General features: G+C 44.9%; 1 protein-coding gene across 1 annotated transcript; it reads left to right on the top strand.

Moving 5' to 3' along the window:
• dhx33 (DEAH (Asp-Glu-Ala-His) box polypeptide 33) lies at positions 1-16,535 on the top strand. Its single transcript, XM_029699567.1, has 12 exons — positions 1-480; positions 4,845-5,005; positions 7,789-8,016; positions 8,318-8,488; positions 10,144-10,329; positions 10,665-10,776; positions 11,004-11,163; positions 12,296-12,384; positions 12,618-12,745; positions 12,934-13,137; positions 13,793-13,879; positions 14,126-16,535. Exons 1-12 carry the CDS (start codon positions 273-275, stop codon positions 14,432-14,434), a joined length of 2,043 nt encoding a protein of 680 aa, XP_029555427.1. The 5' UTR covers positions 1-272; the 3' UTR covers positions 14,435-16,535.
• The last annotated feature ends 215 nt before the right edge of the window (positions 16,536-16,750 follow it).

Below are 16,750 nucleotides of genomic sequence, written 5' to 3'. Positions count from 1 at the left end.
TTATTCTGTCTGTGATACTTCTTTGGATTTTAGGCTCCGGTGTTGAAGGTGAGGTGACGCGTGTCGGCCTGTATCGCCATAGTCTCCCCGTTAGGGGGGCTATCTGACGTCACACTCCTGCGACGGAACTTACCACGTGGGAAGGATTTAGCTGTGTCGATGAGGTAAACAACCGCAGTGTAGCTTGGCTGTATTCGACCATAAAATATATATTTCCATTTCATTTTGAACAAGCCTTAAGTTTTGCTTTGTAAAGCGGTTCTCTCTAGACCATGCCCCACAACCCCGACCATCCTCCGGCGAAGAAATTTAAGCCGGGGTCTCCTTTTTTCCGTATTGACAAGAAGCCTGGGATGCTGCTACCTAGAAAGGAAAATGCATCGGTACCAATAGACGTGCAAAGGAAAAATCTTCCCATTTACCAGGCGAAGTCTCAACTCATTAACCAGCTTAGACAGCTTCATAATGCTGTATTGATAGGTAAGTTGGCTTAACCTAGTCAAAAGGTAATGCAATAGCTACTGTAGCACAGCATAGGTGGGATTGCAAATGTTCATAAACGCTTCCCAAACAACAGGTTTCCTGACGCAGATCTAATATTTTGCCAATTTATTAGCCGCAAAGAAAATAAATAAATATCATAGCAAGAATTCCATACAGGCAGATGTATTAGTTCCAAACCGTATGCTTTGCATACCTCTACCGCCATAGGCTATTTCCCGGTCACCTGTGGCGATATTGCTACACGTTTAGTGTATATACAAAGACCGACAAACTACAAATCAACAACCACGTAAGTAGGCCAAAATAGCTCATACACAAAGAATCTGACTTTGTCTCGTGGAGGGGATTCGATTAATCTGGCCCGGCGACTAGGTAGGCGTGTTTTGCATCAGTTGAAAGTTAATTGTAGTGATGCATCGACATTTTTGGCCGATACCGATGTCCGATATTTTCCTTGCCAAAAAAACCCGATACCAATTTATTTAAAATTTTAGTGGCCTTTTAATCATTCTAGTACAATTTAAATAGTTAACCCACACACATGGACTCAGTGGTCTAAGGGATTGCATCTCAGTGCAAGAGGCGTCACTCAGTCTCTGGTTTCGAAACCAGACTATCACATCAGGCCGTGATTGGGAGTCCCATAGGGCGGCGCACAATTGGCCCAGCGTTGTCTGGGGTATGTCACGTTGCGCCAATTCGAATCTGGTATTAGGATATAAACAAACCATGCAACTTAGTTTTGCAATGATTATTTAATTCATAAATAGAATGATAGTACAAATGGAAAATATGATGTTCATATATATATATATATATATAATACGGTTTCGCTGTGACACCACGCAGGGCAGACAGAGAAGAGAGCGACACTTTCCTTTGTTCATCCTTAAATACTCTGACAGAGATAGTTCCCGCTCATTGCTGGCCCGTCAGAGGGAGGAGGAGCGTGGTTTAAACTTGCTCATCCTAACGTCGGCGTGCAGGCTGGTCCCAGCCTCGTGACGCACTTCCTGTCGCCGGGTGTAGTTCTTCTTGTCTTCAGCAGTTGATTTATCCGTAGTTTATATACTTAATATTGTAGCATAGCTTCCCCGGTATATTATATAAGTTATGCAAACAAATAGCCAGTTCAACAATAACAGGTAGGCCGTCATTGTAAATAAGAATTTGTTTTTAACTGACTGGCCTAGTTAAATAAAGGTTACACACACCACAATGACCAAAAAGTTATTTTGTTGCCATTTACGTATGTCCCCCATTACCAGTAAAACATAATCAAAACCTATTTCTTTCACTTACTTGCTGTTTTGTTGTTCAGTCGTTTCATTCTCAACCAGGATTTCATCATGCATGTCAAGCAGTGAAGTTTCAGCTCTGTCTGTGGCCTCTCTTCCTCTGTGCGCACTTGTCACTCTGTCCGTTTCCATCTTGTCCAGCTGTGTCTGTAACATTTCACGTAAACCCTGTTTCTTGTCTGCATCGCAGTAATGGTACATGTACATAGCCTTGAGTATGGTGGCGACACAGTAAAGAGAGAATGCCACCGAATCGCTTGTTCACATCCTGTTGGTAGTTTTGAAGAGCAGGTGTTTCAATGCCATGCCAGAGGGTATCACGTCTGCTGCAGACACAGTTGATGAGCTTATTTCTCCAGTCAGTTGTCTGAATGGAGCTAGCTAGTGTGTTCATGTTTCAAACATGTTGTCAAATGTCATTTAAATGGCAGCAGCGGTATGATAACCCGCACATTCATGAGCATGCAGTACGGCTTTCCTCAGTACTAAATCCTCGAAGACCCACTGGGCTGTCAGACTCAGCATGCTCATGGGGCTGATATCTCTGGTCCAAATGTCAGTCGTGAAGCTGATAGCAGTGACGTTATTACTGTTTTAAGTCCGGTAGGGCAACATCTGAAAAATAGTGCACTTGGTAGTGTGTAGCTGTGCTCGATCAGTCGGCGAAAGCCAACATCACCCATGACAGAGAACGGTTGATTGTCAAGGGCAATGAATTCCATTATCTTGCCGTTAATGGATTTCGCCTTTCAGTTGTCACGTTCAAATGTTCTTGCTCTTTCAAATGACTGCTCGACTTGTTGACTGCTCGATCCACACAGCAGACATTGTGGGCGTCATTACGTCATGTACCTACGTTATATAGGTTTGTACGTCAGCTTTGACATCGGTTTTGAACATCGGCGTTAAACAAAAAATCGGGCCGATACAGATGTTGGCATTTTTAGCTAATATCGTCCGCTTCCGATATGTTCACCGATATATCGTGCATCCCTAGTTAATAGCATTATTTGTGTAATCGGGTTGCCTCGTGAGCCTGGTGTCAAAACATCTGTGAACTCGGAAATCTATAAAAAAAAAACAAGCTCCGACTTGGAAAAATAGTTTTAAACAGTCATCCAACTCGGAATTCCAAGTCTGACACTCGGGCGTCTTTCTAGACCCGAGATCATTGACGTTATGATTTGACCTCCTTTTTCTTCCGGAGTTCCGTTGCATTCATGACATCTGGGTACTTGGAAAAATGTGAGGTCAAATCATGATTGATAAATAGCTAGTGATCTTAATGGCCAACTGTCAGTGGTACATCAGGTGTGTATTCATTAGTCGCATATCGTAACAAAACCTTTTTGCAATAAATGTTAACCCCAAAAATGTTCCGGGGCTCTAGTGGAGCGGGTTGAGAGTTTCAAGTTCCTCCGTGTCCACATCACTAAAGAATTCTCATGGTCCACACACTTAACATAGTCATGAAGGCACAACAATGCTTCTTCCCTCTCATGAGGCTGAGAAGATTCAGCATAGGCCCTGAGATCCTCAGAAAAGTTCTACAGCTGCACCATTGAGAGACCCCACACTCTAACCACTAGGCTACCTACCACCCCTACACTCTAACCACTAGGCTACCTACCACCCCTACACTCTAACCACTAGGCTCTCTACCACTCCTACACTCTAACCACTAGGCTACCTACCACCCCTACACTCTAACCACTAGGCTACCTACCACCCCTACACTCTAACCACTAGGCTACTTACCACCCCTACACTCTAACCACTAGGCTACCTACCACCCCTACACTCTAACCACTAGGCTCTCTACCACTCCTACACTCTAACCACTAGGCTACCTACCACCCCTACACTCTAACCACTAGGCTACCTACCACCCCTACACTCTAACCACTAGGCTACCTACCACCCCTACACTCTAACCACTAGGCTACCTGCCCCCCCTACACTCTAACCACTAGGCTACCTACCACCCCTACACTCTGACCACTAGGCTACCTACCACCCCTACACTCTAACCACTAGACTACCTGCCCCCCCTACACTCTAACCACTAGACTACCTACCGCCCCTACACTCTAAACACTAGGCTACCTGCCCCCCCTACACTCTAAACACTAGGCTACCTGCCCCCCCTACACTCTAACCACTAGGCTACCTGCCCCCCCTACACTCTAACCACTACGCTACCTACCACTCCTACACTCTTACCACTAGGCTACCTACCCCCCCTACACTCTAACCACTAGGCTACCTACCCCCCTACACTCTAACCACTAGGCTACCTACCCCCCCTACACTCTAACCACTAGACTACCTGCCCCCCTACACTCTAACCACTAGACTACCTGCCCCCCTACACTCTAACCACTAGACTACCTACCCCCCCCTACACTCTAACCACTAGGCTACCTACCCCCCCCCCCCCCCCCCCCCTACACTCTAACCACTAGGCTACCTGCCGTAAGTTAACGTTACTCATTGTGTATTTATTCCTCAGTTTTATTATTTTTCTATTATTTTCTAAATTCTTCTCTCTGCTGTGTTGGGAAGGGCCCGTAAGCATTTTACTTTGGCTCTGGAACTTTGTTTTTGTGTCCCCGAACAGCCGGAAAACCCCTCACCGAAACCCAAAAAAAACTAAAAACATTGTCAGAATATATTCACACACTCCACAGAAGTGTTTCAGCTGGGAAGCATGCGGACGCCCTTAGTCTACACCTGTTGTTTACAAAGCATGTGACAAATACAATTTTATTTGATTATTTGTTGGCTTCTGTATGGATCCTAGTGAACATACCCCCAGGACTCACCTGGGGTGTAAGCATCAGTCAGAAAAAAAACATTTTGCAACGAAAACAAGTTGTAATTTTTTTTTTTATTGAACAAATTCAGAGGTCCCTCCTTGTTCATCTGAGTACCTGTGTTGATTGTTCATGTGATTGCAATCATCATATACTGTAGATTTTGCCTTCAACTTTTAACATTGGCTGACCAAACCATTGTGTCTTCTAATGCCCTGTCCCTCAGGTGAGACGGGTTCTGGGAAGACCACCCAGATTCCTCAGTACCTGTATGAAGCTGGCATCGGGCGACAGGGCATCGTCGCTGTGACACAGCCCCGCCGAGTGGCAGCTATCTCCCTGGCAACGAGGGTGGCAGAGGAGAAGAGAACTCAGCTGGGGAAGCTGGTGCGTAAAAACATTTTTTTACAATCTGTGGTGGTCAAACTCTAGTAGAAAACATGTTTTTGTAATTCATTCAATATCAATGTGGTGGTTGTTACCTTATCATCATCATATGTGAACTGATTGCCCCCATCTATCTTCAGAGCTCGTGCTACTAGGTGACCAAACTGGGACATGCTTAACACCCCAGCCATCCTACAATCCAAGCTTGACGCCCTCAATCTCACACAAATTATTAATGAACCCACCAGGTACCACCCCAAAGCCGTAAACACGGGCACCCTCATAGATATCATCCTAACCAACCTGCCCTCTAAATACACCTCTGCTGTTTTCAACCAAGATCTCAGTGATCACTGCCTCATTGCCTGCATCCGTAATGGGTCAGCGGTCAAACGACATCCACTCATCACTGTCAAACACTCCCTGAAACATTTCAGCCAGCAAGCCTTTCTAATCGACCTGGCCCTGGTATCCTGGAAGGATATTGACCTCATCCCATCAGTAGACAATGCCTGGTTATCTTTTTTAAATGCCTTCCTCACCATCTTAAATAAGCACGCTCCATTCAAGAAATTTAGATCCAGGAACAGATATAGCCCTTGGTTCTCCCCAGACCTGACTGCCCTTAACCAACACAAAAACATCCTGTGGTTTTCTGCATTAGCATCAAACAGCCCCCGTGATATGCAACTTTTCAGGGAAGTTAGAAACCAATATACACAGGTAGTCCCAAATCCATTCAGCTGATGTTCTGAAAGAGCTGCAAAATCTGGACCCCTACAAATCAGCCGGGCTAGACAATCTGGACCCTTTCTTTCTAAAATTATCTGCCGAAATTATTGCAACCCCTATTACTAGCCTGTTCAACCTCTCTTTCGTGTCGTCTGAGATTCCCATAGATTGGAAAGCAGCTGCTGTCATCCCCGTCTTGAAAGGGGGAGACACTCCAGACACAAACTGCTACAGACCTATATCTATCCTACCCTACCTTTCTAAGGTCTTCGAAAGCCAAGTTATCAAACAGATCACCAACCATTTCGAATCCCACCTCACCTTCTCCGCTATGCAATCTGGTTTCAGAGTTGGTCATGGGTGCACCTCAGCCAAGCTCAAGGTCCTAAACGATATCGTAACCGCCATCGATAAGAAACAATACTGTGCTGCCGTTTTCATTGACCTGGCCAAAGCATCCTCATCAGCAGACTCAATAGCCTTGGTTTCTCTAATGATTGCATCGCCTGGTTCACCAACTACTTCTCTGATAGAGTTCAGTGTGTCAAATCGGAGGGCCTGTTGTCCGGACCTCTGGCAGTCTCTATGGGGGTGCCACAGGGTTCAATTCTTGGGCCAACTCTTTTCTCTGTATACATCAATGATGTCGCTCTTGCTGCTGGTGATTCTCTGATCCACCTCTACGCAGACGACACCATTCTGTATACTTCTAGCCCTTCTTTGGACACTGTGTTAACAACCCTCCAGACGAGCTTCAATGCCATACAACTCTCCTTCCGTGGCCTCCAACTGCTCTTAAATACAAGTAAAACTAAATGCATGCTCTTCAACCGATCGCTGCCTGCACCTGACCGCCCGTCCAGCATCACTACTCTGGACGGTTCTGACTTAGAATATGTGGACAACTACAAATACCTGGGTGTCTGGTTAGACTGTGAACTCTCCTTCCAAACTCACATCAAACATCTCCAATCAAAAGTTAAATCTAGAATTGGCTTCCTATTTCGCAACAAAGCCTCCTTCACTCATGCTGCCAAATATACCCTAGTAAAACTGACCATCCTACCGATCCTCGACTTCGGCGAAGTCATTTACAAAATAGCCTCCAATACCCTACTCAACAAACTGGATGCAGTCTATCACAGTGCCATCCGTTTTGTCACCAAAGCCCCATATACTACCCACCACTGCGACCTGTATGCTCTCGGTGGCTGGCCTTCGCTTCATAATCGTCGCCAAACCCACTGGCTCCAGGTCATCTACAAGACCCTGCTAGGTAAAGTCCCCCCTTATCTCAGCTCACTGGTCACCATAGCAGCACCCACCTGTAGCACGCGCTCCAGCAGGTATATCTCTCTGGTCACCCCCAAAGCCAATTCCTCCTTTGGCCGTCTCTCTTTCCAGTTCTCTGCTGCCAATGACTGGAACGAACTACCAAAATCTCTGAAACTGGAAACACTTATCTCCCTCACTAGCTTTAAGCACCAGCTGTCAGAGCAGCTCACAGATCACTGCACCTGTACATAGCCCATCTGTAATTTAGCCCAAACAACTTCCTCTTCCCCTACTGTATTTATTTATTTTATTTTGCTCCTTTGCACCCCATTATTTCTATTTCTACTTTGCACTTTCTTCTACTACAAATCTACCATTCCAGTGTTTTACTTGCTATATTGTATGTACTTCGCCACCATGGACTTTTTTGCCTTTACCTCCCTTATCTCACCTCATTTGCTCACATTGTATATAGACTTATTTTTCTACTGTATTATTCTGTGTTGTTGTATGTTGTCGAACTGCTTTGCTTTATCTTGGCCAGGTCGCAATTGTAAATGAGAAGTTGTTCTCAACTTGCCTACCTGGTTAAATAAAGGTGAAATAAAAAAATAAAAAAATCATCATCAGTGGCTGCATGTATCCAACGACAATCCTTGTCTTGTAGTTTTATAAGTCTTGTACAAAACTTCAGTCTTGTAAACTCTCTAAAGCTAGGCTGTATGTGGACTGTTACCAAACAATCAAATCGGGGGAAATCCAACCCTCCTTTTCAGGTTGGCTACACGGTGCGATTTGAGGATGTCACCTCCTCGGAGACGAAGCTGAAGTTCATGACAGATGGTATGCTCCTGCGTGAGGCCATAGGAGACCCCTTACTGCTACGCTACACAGTGGTGGTGCTGGATGAGGCCCACGAGCGCACTGTGCACACTGACGTGCTTTTCGGAGTGGTAAAGGCTGCCCAGCGCAAACGCAGAGAACAGAACAAGGTCCCCCTCAAGGTAGGTCATTGCTAGTAGCCTGGAATCCAAAGTGATAGGATCTGAAACAATGGTGAAACGGAACATATCACTTTGAATTCCAGGCTAGGTCACTGACTGTAGACTACATAGAATTGTGTGTGTGTGTGTGTGTGTGTGTGTGTGTGTGTGTGCACCCCTGATCTGGTGTTCCATTGTCAAAGCACCCAATGTACAATGTCAACAATACTCTCCCAAGACAACTTCAAGACTAGTGTGTAAAAAAAGAAAGAAGGGTTTATTAATAAATCTGATATATTGCCTCTCCAATGTACTGTTCTAGGTGATTGTGATGTCAGCCACCATGGACGTGGACCTGTTCTCTCAGTACTTCAACAAGTCTCCTGTGCTGTACCTGGAGGGCAGGCAGCACCCCATCCAGATGTACTACACCAAGCAGCCCCAGTCAGACTACCTGCAGGCTGCACTGGTCTCAGTCTTCCAGATCCATCAGGTATGGACGTGTGACTTAACGGAGCAGACCTAAAAGTGTATCCATCTCTGTTCATGCCGGAAAAGAAAGAGGCCAATGGCCAATTATGGGCGTTGCAGTTAATTACCACATTTGTGAAGTGAACTCGGTTGAATATTTGCTTAATGAAAACTACTGCAGCAGGCGGTGTATGGGGTCTGTGTGTATCTAACCTAACGTAGCAGGCGGTGTATGGGGTCTGTGTGTATCTAACCTAACGTAGCAGGCGGTGTATGGGGTCTGTGTGTATCTAACCTAACGTAGCAGGCGGTGTATGGGGTCTGTGTGTATCTAACCTAACGTAGCAGGCGATGTATGGGGTCTGTGTACATCTAACCTAATGTAGAAGGGGGTGTATGGGGTCTGTGTATATCTAACCTAACGTAGAAGGGGGTGTATGGGGTCTGTGTATATCTAACCTAACGTAGCAGGCGGTGTATGGGGTCTGTGTATATCTAACCTAACGTAGCAGGCGGTGTATGTAACCTAACGTAGCAGGCGGTGTATGGGGTCTCTATGTATCTAACCTAACGTAGCAGGCGGTGTATGGGGTCTGTGTATATCTAACCTAACGTAGCAGGGGGTGTATGGGGTCTGTGTGTACCTAACCTAACGTAGCAGGCGGTGTATGGGGTCTGTGTATATCTAACCTAATGTAGCAGGGGGTGTATGTAACCTAACGTAGCAGGGGGTGTATGGGGTCTGTGTGTATCTAACCTAACGTAGCAGGCGGTGTATGGGGTCTGTGTGTATCTAACCTAACGCAGCAGGCGGTGTATGGGGTCTGTGTGTATCTAACCTAACGTAGCAGGCAGTGTATGCAGTCTGTGGTTATCTCCCTTCAGCCCAGCATCCCATATAGTTTTTCACTTAGAGTACCAGTCAGAAGTTTGGACACCTACTCATTCAAGGGTTATTCTTTATTTTTTACTATTTTCTACATTGTAGAATAATAGTGAAGACATCAAATCTACGAAATAACACAAATGGAATCATGAAGTAACCAAAAGTGTTAAACAAATCAAAATATATTTTAGATTCTTCAAAATAGCCACCTTTTGCCTTGATGACAGCTTTGCACACTCTTAGCATTCTCTCAACCAGCTTCACCTGGAATGATTTTCCAACAGTCTTGAATGAGTTCCCACATGTTGAGCACTTGTTGGCTGCTTTTCATTCATTCTGCAGTCCAACCAAACCATCTCAATTGGTTGAGAGAATGTCAAGTGTGTGCAAAGCTGTCATCAAGGCAAAGGGTGGCTACTTTGAAGAATCTCAAATATACATATAGTTTGATTGAACACTTTTGGTTACTACATGATTCAATGTGTTAATTCATTGTTTTTATGTCTTCACTATTATTCAACAATGTAGAAAATACTTTTGCCTGGTTTTGTATATATATATATATATATCTCTCCACCTGCCCGGGGACTGCAGATGTACAATAGCTGTTTTCTGAATCTTTTCATTCACTAGTTCAGTCTTCTTTAACCAGGCTACCAGACACCCTCATATCACTACTCAACCTCATAACATGAATCATACCTTTCTGAAAAACACAAGTTACACGTGATTCCAAATCAACATATGATGACAGACAAGATTGTGGTTGTGATGCGTCCATCCTTGAACAGGAAGCCCCTGCGTCACATGACATCCTGGTGTTCATGACAGGACAGGAGGAGATAGAGGCGCTGGCTCGTACCTGCCGCGACATCGCCAAGCACCTCCCTGACAGCTGTGGTCCCATGACTGTCATCCCTCTGTACGCCTCCCTACCCCCTGCACAGCAGCTCAGGGTCTTCCAGCCTGCACCGAAGGTAGGATATTAGAGGGGCGTGTACAATATCCTGACATCATTTATTTGTGATGCATGGTCTCCTCAAGCAACTTAAGGCTTCATATTAAAGTAACAGTCCAGTGACAATCTCAGTTTTAAAAGTGAATATTCTGTTAACTCCTACCTGAATAATGTTGTTGACTCATCCTGTACTCGTACTTGTGGCCTAAATTGTAGGGGGATTATATTTTTTTTTTAACCATTTTCTGGAAGGGAAACTATTTCACTCATATTGTAGGTCATTATTTCATAGTAATCTGTAAATACTGGACAGTTGAACTTAATATATCTATTGTCCTCTGTTTGTTTTGCCAGGGTTGTAGGAAGGTAATCCTGTCCACCAACATAGCAGAGACGTCGATCACCATCTCTGGGATCAAATACGTCATTGATACAGGCATGGTGAAAGCAAAACGCTTCAACCCAGGTGAGACTTGTCACAGTACACAAAGCTGTTTAACCTCATTTCCTATCTCTTTCTCTACCTGTCAGTCACTCAGTTCTGTGGCCCTGGTGTGAATTAATGAATTAATTTTATCTGGTAATGTTTTCCAATGTTTGGAAAAAAACAATACACACGTATGAAGGGATTGAAGATTTTTAAAAAGGAGATTTTATTTCCATTGTAATGTACGTATTGTATCCGTCCCTCAGAGAGCGGTCTGGAGGTGTTAGCAGTACAGCGGGTATCTAAAGCCCAGGCGTGGCAGAGGGCTGGCAGGGCTGGCAGAGAGGACTCTGGCTCTGTCTACCGTCTCTACACCGAGGACGAGTTTGACAACCTCATCCCCATGACTGTGCCTGAGATACAAAGGTAGGACACACACACACAGTCAGATCCCTATGCCTGTGGATGGAGGTAGGACCACCATGGCTGAAGTTGGATCAGGTGAACAGATGTGTATAGAATACATGAGCAACCAAAGCAAGTGTAGTCACTGTTGACCTGTGTCATGACGTTGCCCTCTTTGGGTACAGAGAGCACTATTCCCCCTCCCTCTGCACCATCCCACTACCTCTGTCTCCTACACCCAGGCTGCTGTGGTCAGAGAGGTCGTAAATTCCTAGAGGAGATCCCCTCCTCATGGCCAGAGTATAGAGAGAGTGAGTTTTCATAGAGAGAACAAAGGAATTTCTTCCACCTCACAGAACTGGAGGTCCGAACAATATTTATGTTCTGGAGAATGTATAAAAGATCGGTGAAGAATCCAGCTACAAACTGGTCCGTTTGGTACAATTTTGTGAAACTCATGAGAGACAATACGGCCACGTTACCATAACGCTGTTTATACAATAGCCTCAGTTATGAGGCTTACATCTAATTGTATAAAATGAATGAGTAAAGATGAAACTATTTGTGAAATGACGTGATGCTATGTAATGATGTGAATGTGAGAGAATTGTATTTCTGTTTAAAGTTTCACTAAGTCATTGGCACGACCCCCCAGGGCCACAGACAGGACCTGGCGTCATGAGACAAGCCCTTTTCTATGTCCCGAATAAAACCCAGATGGGGGTTTTTCCCACTTCAGACCGAGCTTACCTCAATTACGAGAGGGCTAAGGGTTGAGACCAGACCAGTACCTCTTATCACAGAGGGAAATAAGGCTTGAGTAGATTGCTGAATCTTTTAACCATCCCACGTGGTTAAACTCTGAGACTATCGATACCGACCAGAAGTTATTTGATAAATAAGTCTTCAGTTTTAATGACGCCAAAGACACGACACCTGTTGGAAGAGAACAGAACTATTTTCAATAGACGCCAACCAGAGAAGTACTATCTCAACATGTCCAATAGGAAATGCTCTTTTTTTTTTTCTCTGTTGCAAAAGGTTTTTGCTACAGTGTGCTCTAATGAACACAACCCAGTTGTTGCTGCAGTATAAGTTGAAACATGTCTCTGTCGTTGTGATTGAGTGTTCTGCTCTTGTGTTCTCTCTGCAGGTGTAACCTGGCCAGTGTCGTGCTTCAGCTTCTGGCTCTGGGGATCCCTGACGTGATGAACTTTGACTTCATGTCTAAGCCTTCTCCTGGTAAGCAGTGTGTCTTCACTGTGATGATAAAGTCACCAGACATGGTAGAACCCATTTTAAAACGGGTATTAATCCACTGCGTTGTAAGCTCAGATAAGAGTTAGTCGTACTGCTGGACTGTTACAGTTTTGTTTGGTGTTGTTGATGTGTTTGGTCAGAATGTGTTGTAATAACGTTGTGGGTGTGATGTGACTGGTCAGAGATGGTTGTAATAACGTAATGTGACTGTTCAGAGGCGATGCGTTCGGCGGTGGAGCAGCTGGATCTGCTAGGGGCTGTAGGGAGGAAAGGTGAGCAGGTCACCCTCACTCCTCTGGGCAAGAAGATGGCCAGCTTCCCCCTGGAGCCACGCTATGCCAAGGTAAGATGGACACACAGGAAGAAATGGGTCTTCAGTTGTGTAACTGACTAGGCATCCCCCTTTCTATTGTTTATAAGGAGCCATGACAATAAATACTGTATTGAAACATTCTTTCTGACTGTCTCGCTCTCTCTTTCTCTTCTCTCTCTCTCTCTCTCTCTCTCTCTCGTGTGTGTGTGTGTCTACAGACCATCTTGCTGTCACCAGACTTCCAGTGTTCTGAGGAGGTGCTGACCATCGTGTCTCTGCTGTCGGTGGACACGGTGCTCTATAACCCGCCCGCACGCCGAGAGGAGTGTCTCGCCGCACGCAAGAAGTTCACCACCAGCGAGGGAGATCACTTGACCCTGCTCAACATCTACAGAGCCTTCAAGAAAGTAAACGCCAACAAGGTCAGGGGTCAGAACGAAGAGGCCTTTAGGAGCCTTCATACAGTCTGTACAATATCTCTGGACATATAGGGTCAGGTCCCCAGACTAAAATGCTTTTCCAGGCCTCCCGAGTGGTGCAGTGGTCTAAGGCACTAGCTGTGCCACTAGAGATTCTGGGTTCGAGTCCAGGTTCTGTCGCAGCCGGCCGCGACCGGGAGACCCATTTTGCCCAGTGTTGTCCGGGTTAGGGGAGGGTTTGGCCGGCTGCGCACACTAGCGACTCCTGTGGCGGGCCGGGCACAGTGCACGCTGACACGGTCGCCAGGTGTACAGTGTTTCCTCTGACACATTGGGGCGGCTGGCTTCCGGGTTAAGCGGGCACTGTGTCAAGAAGCAGTGTGGCTTGGCTGGGTTGTGTTTCGGAGGACGCACGGCTCTCGACCTTCGCGTCTCCCGAGTCCGTACGGGAGTTGCAGCGATGAAACTAGACTGTAACTACCAATTGTATATTGGGGAGAAAAAGGGCAAAAAAATCATCATTGGTAAATAAATAAAATGCTTCTCCATCGAGTATTTTTTTTTAGTCCAGACGTTCATCACCAGCCCCTAGTGTTTATTGATGAAGTGTTATGGTTTCTAGATGGTGTAGTCAGTACAGGCTCTGTGTGTGTTGTAGGAGTGGTGTCGGGAGAACTTTGTCAACAGCAGGAACATGAGCATGGTTGGAGAGGTCCGTGCACAGCTCCGAGAGATCTGCCTTAAGGTAGGAGAACAAGTCCCTAACATCACAAGTAACCAGGTCTCTCAACATGGCTGTTCATCAGCAAGAGGGGAATCTGCACACTGCAATTTTTCCAAATGTGTTGGCGGCAACATTTCACCTCTTAGGTCTTCTAATCGGCTGATGAATTCAAACATGGAAATCTTTCACCTGAACAAGTCCATGATATTTCCATATGATTTATCTCTTTTCACACATAATGACCTCTCCTTCTCCCCTCTGTACCAGCTGAGCATGAAGCTGGAGTCGTGCGGGTCGGACACGGGGAGTGTGCGTCGCTGCCTGGCCCACGGTCTGTTTATGAACGCTGCAGAGCTGCAGCCAGATGGCAGCTACACGGCCCTGGATACCCACCAGCCTGTTGCCATCCACCCCTCCTCTGTCCTCTTCCAGGCCAAGCCTGCTTACGTGGTCTTCAATGAGCTCCTGCACACCTCGAAGTGCTACATGAGGGACCTGTGTCTGGTGGATGCTGATTGGCTGGTCGAGGCCGCGCCTGAGTACTTCCGCCGGAAGCTACGCCCTACCAAGAGCTAGCCTCTGATTGGACAGGACTCTGGGGTGACGAGACTAGAGCAGAACCAAACCTTCCTGAGCAGTGACACACCTGGCCCACCTCTCCCTCAGTGTCAATAGAAACTGGATGGAGGCATGATGGGAAGAACATCTTTCTACTCTTGTTTGCTGAATCGCTCGTTTTTGTTTACACAAAGCATAGAAAGATTCTTCAGCACTGTGTGTGTGTGTGTGTGTGCCAGTCGAAGACAGAATATTTAGCATTTGGACAAGTCTGACAGTTTGACAGCGTTCAGACAAGCAGCCCAACTCTAAACTTTTTTTCACTAATTGATCTTTTGAATAATCAGATCAGCTCTGAAACATATTTGATGTGATTGGTTAAAAGACCAATTAGTGGGGGGGAAGAGAGAATCAGAATTGCGCTGCCTGTCTAAATTCAGCCAAATAGAGGGAGGTCTGGGTGAGGGTTCTTCTACCTATTGGTGTTCTACCATGGTTTATGACAGCAGACGTCTGCTGAACCATAGAAGAGCTAGATTCCCCTGGCCTAGAACGGAGGTTACAAACTAATGTTCCTGTAACTGGAGTTACGAACTGACCTTTTCTTTCTTCATTCTACTCTCTTCTAGCTTTTGGCTCATCATTGCCTGTTGCCACATATTTGCTTCACAACCAGAAATGAGGTTTCATCATGATTGAGTTCAAACGCTGATTCTAAATATCTGCATGTTTCTTAGCAACGTAGATGAACTCACAGAAGTGGGATGGCATGGTTATTCCTTCAAACAAATATATTCAACAACTGACTTGAATTGGCTGTTCATATTTAAATTATGGCCCCTGGTCTAACTTATTGGCTGTTTGTCACTTGCTTAAAAAACAGGGGACATGTATAACATCAATGCCATTCCATGTACGTAATATTTTCTGTTGACATATTGAAATATATAGATATATTACAGGATTTAATTGGATATGTTAAGCAGCAGTTTACATAAACACTTTGGCATAGGTTGACTTTTTGTCTTCATTGAGTTTAGTCACACACATCTACATCAACTACCAGGGAAATAAGTGATATTGCTGACTAAAAATGACTCGTCTGTCATTTGTCCTAAAAGGACACCGAGACATCTGTCCACATCATTTGAGGTGGGCGGACATAGTGTGGCGGTTGTGTGTGTGTGGCGGTTGTGTGTGTGGCTGGGTTAATGCGTTACGGCGTCTGTTCAGTTGAGGTGGTGTAGGAGAGGAGCGTAATTGAATGTCTTTCATTAACAAATGCCTGCTTTTTCAAACTCTGTTCACTCACTATTACCTGATGCATACTCCTGCTGCAGTAACTTACAGTAAGTAACTGGCAGCTCCAAAGACCGATGCATTGACCCTCTGGGTAAATGGACTTCAAAGCTTAATGTGAAGTTGGTCACATCAGTTAGCCAGTTAAATGTGGCGCACTGTTGCACAAATTCCTGCTAAACCATGTCAAGTAGGTGTACTCGTACATTGATAATGCAATGCATGGAGATTATACAGTGGGAACTGATTTGATTACTCAGGTCTTTAATACACTTGTAAAATGTCTTGAATGGTATGAAATGGATTGTATCTATTCGCTCTTGTCTTTTTGTATTGTTCAGAGCAACTGGAGGGTTGAAGCTGTGGAGGCGGGATTTGAACACTGTGTCTGTTGTGCTGACAAGGCATTCTTCACCCATCTTTCTATTGTTAAAAAAAAAAAAAAAAAAAATACGGAAATAATATTGTCTTTAAACTAAATGAATGCCACATTTAGATCTTGAAGTACATCTCATTAAGATGTGATTCCTAAAATATTTCTTTATGGAGAATATGATAATCAGATCAAGAAGGATTGTTTATAAATGGGTGTGAAAGGTTTACTGGATAACCTATGGTCATATGTTTGATTGAAACGTCATTGTTGACCAGAATATTTGCAGTGTTTTATTGGATGACAAACAACCTGACCTGAGTGTGGTGAAAGTCAAAAGATTATAGTGGGGGATATGACAGGGTGACTTTATATTATATATATATATGCTGGTTATTATATCCACTCGTTTTTTTCCTAATAAATAAAACAACCTTTCCTCATTAATTGTTTTGTTTGATTTGTAATCATGTTTTATGGTTTAACTGTATAGTGAAGCATCAACGTGAACGTACAGTATGACCATCAGGATGATGCGTTGTCTTGTGCTCGTCATTAATTTGAACGCAGGGTGGCGCTCTACACCGTAGATCAATAACAACCGTTATGTTTGCGTTCTGCAGCGGGTTATCATAACACACGGTTGTTGGATTTATTAGAAA

Source organism: Salmo trutta, chromosome 19, assembly GCF_901001165.1.
Source record: "Salmo trutta chromosome 19, fSalTru1.1, whole genome shotgun sequence".
NCBI lineage: Eukaryota > Metazoa > Chordata > Actinopteri > Salmoniformes > Salmonidae > Salmo > Salmo trutta.
The sequence above is the reverse complement of the archived record's forward strand: the minus strand, read 5'-3'. Positions and strand labels throughout refer to the sequence as shown.

Excerpts from the sequence above, each read along its gene's own strand:
- dhx33 (XM_029699567.1), top strand. The coding sequence starts at position 273 with ATGCCCCACAACCCCGACCATCCTCCGGCGAAGAAATTTAAGCCGGGG. Across the intron at positions 8,489-10,143 it reads CAGTCTTCCAGATCCATCAG|GAAGCCCCTGCGTCACATGA; the intron begins GTATGGACGTGT and ends ATCCTTGAACAG. Across the intron at positions 13,138-13,792 it reads AGAAAGTAAACGCCAACAAG|GAGTGGTGTCGGGAGAACTT; the intron begins GTCAGGGGTCAG and ends TGTGTGTTGTAG.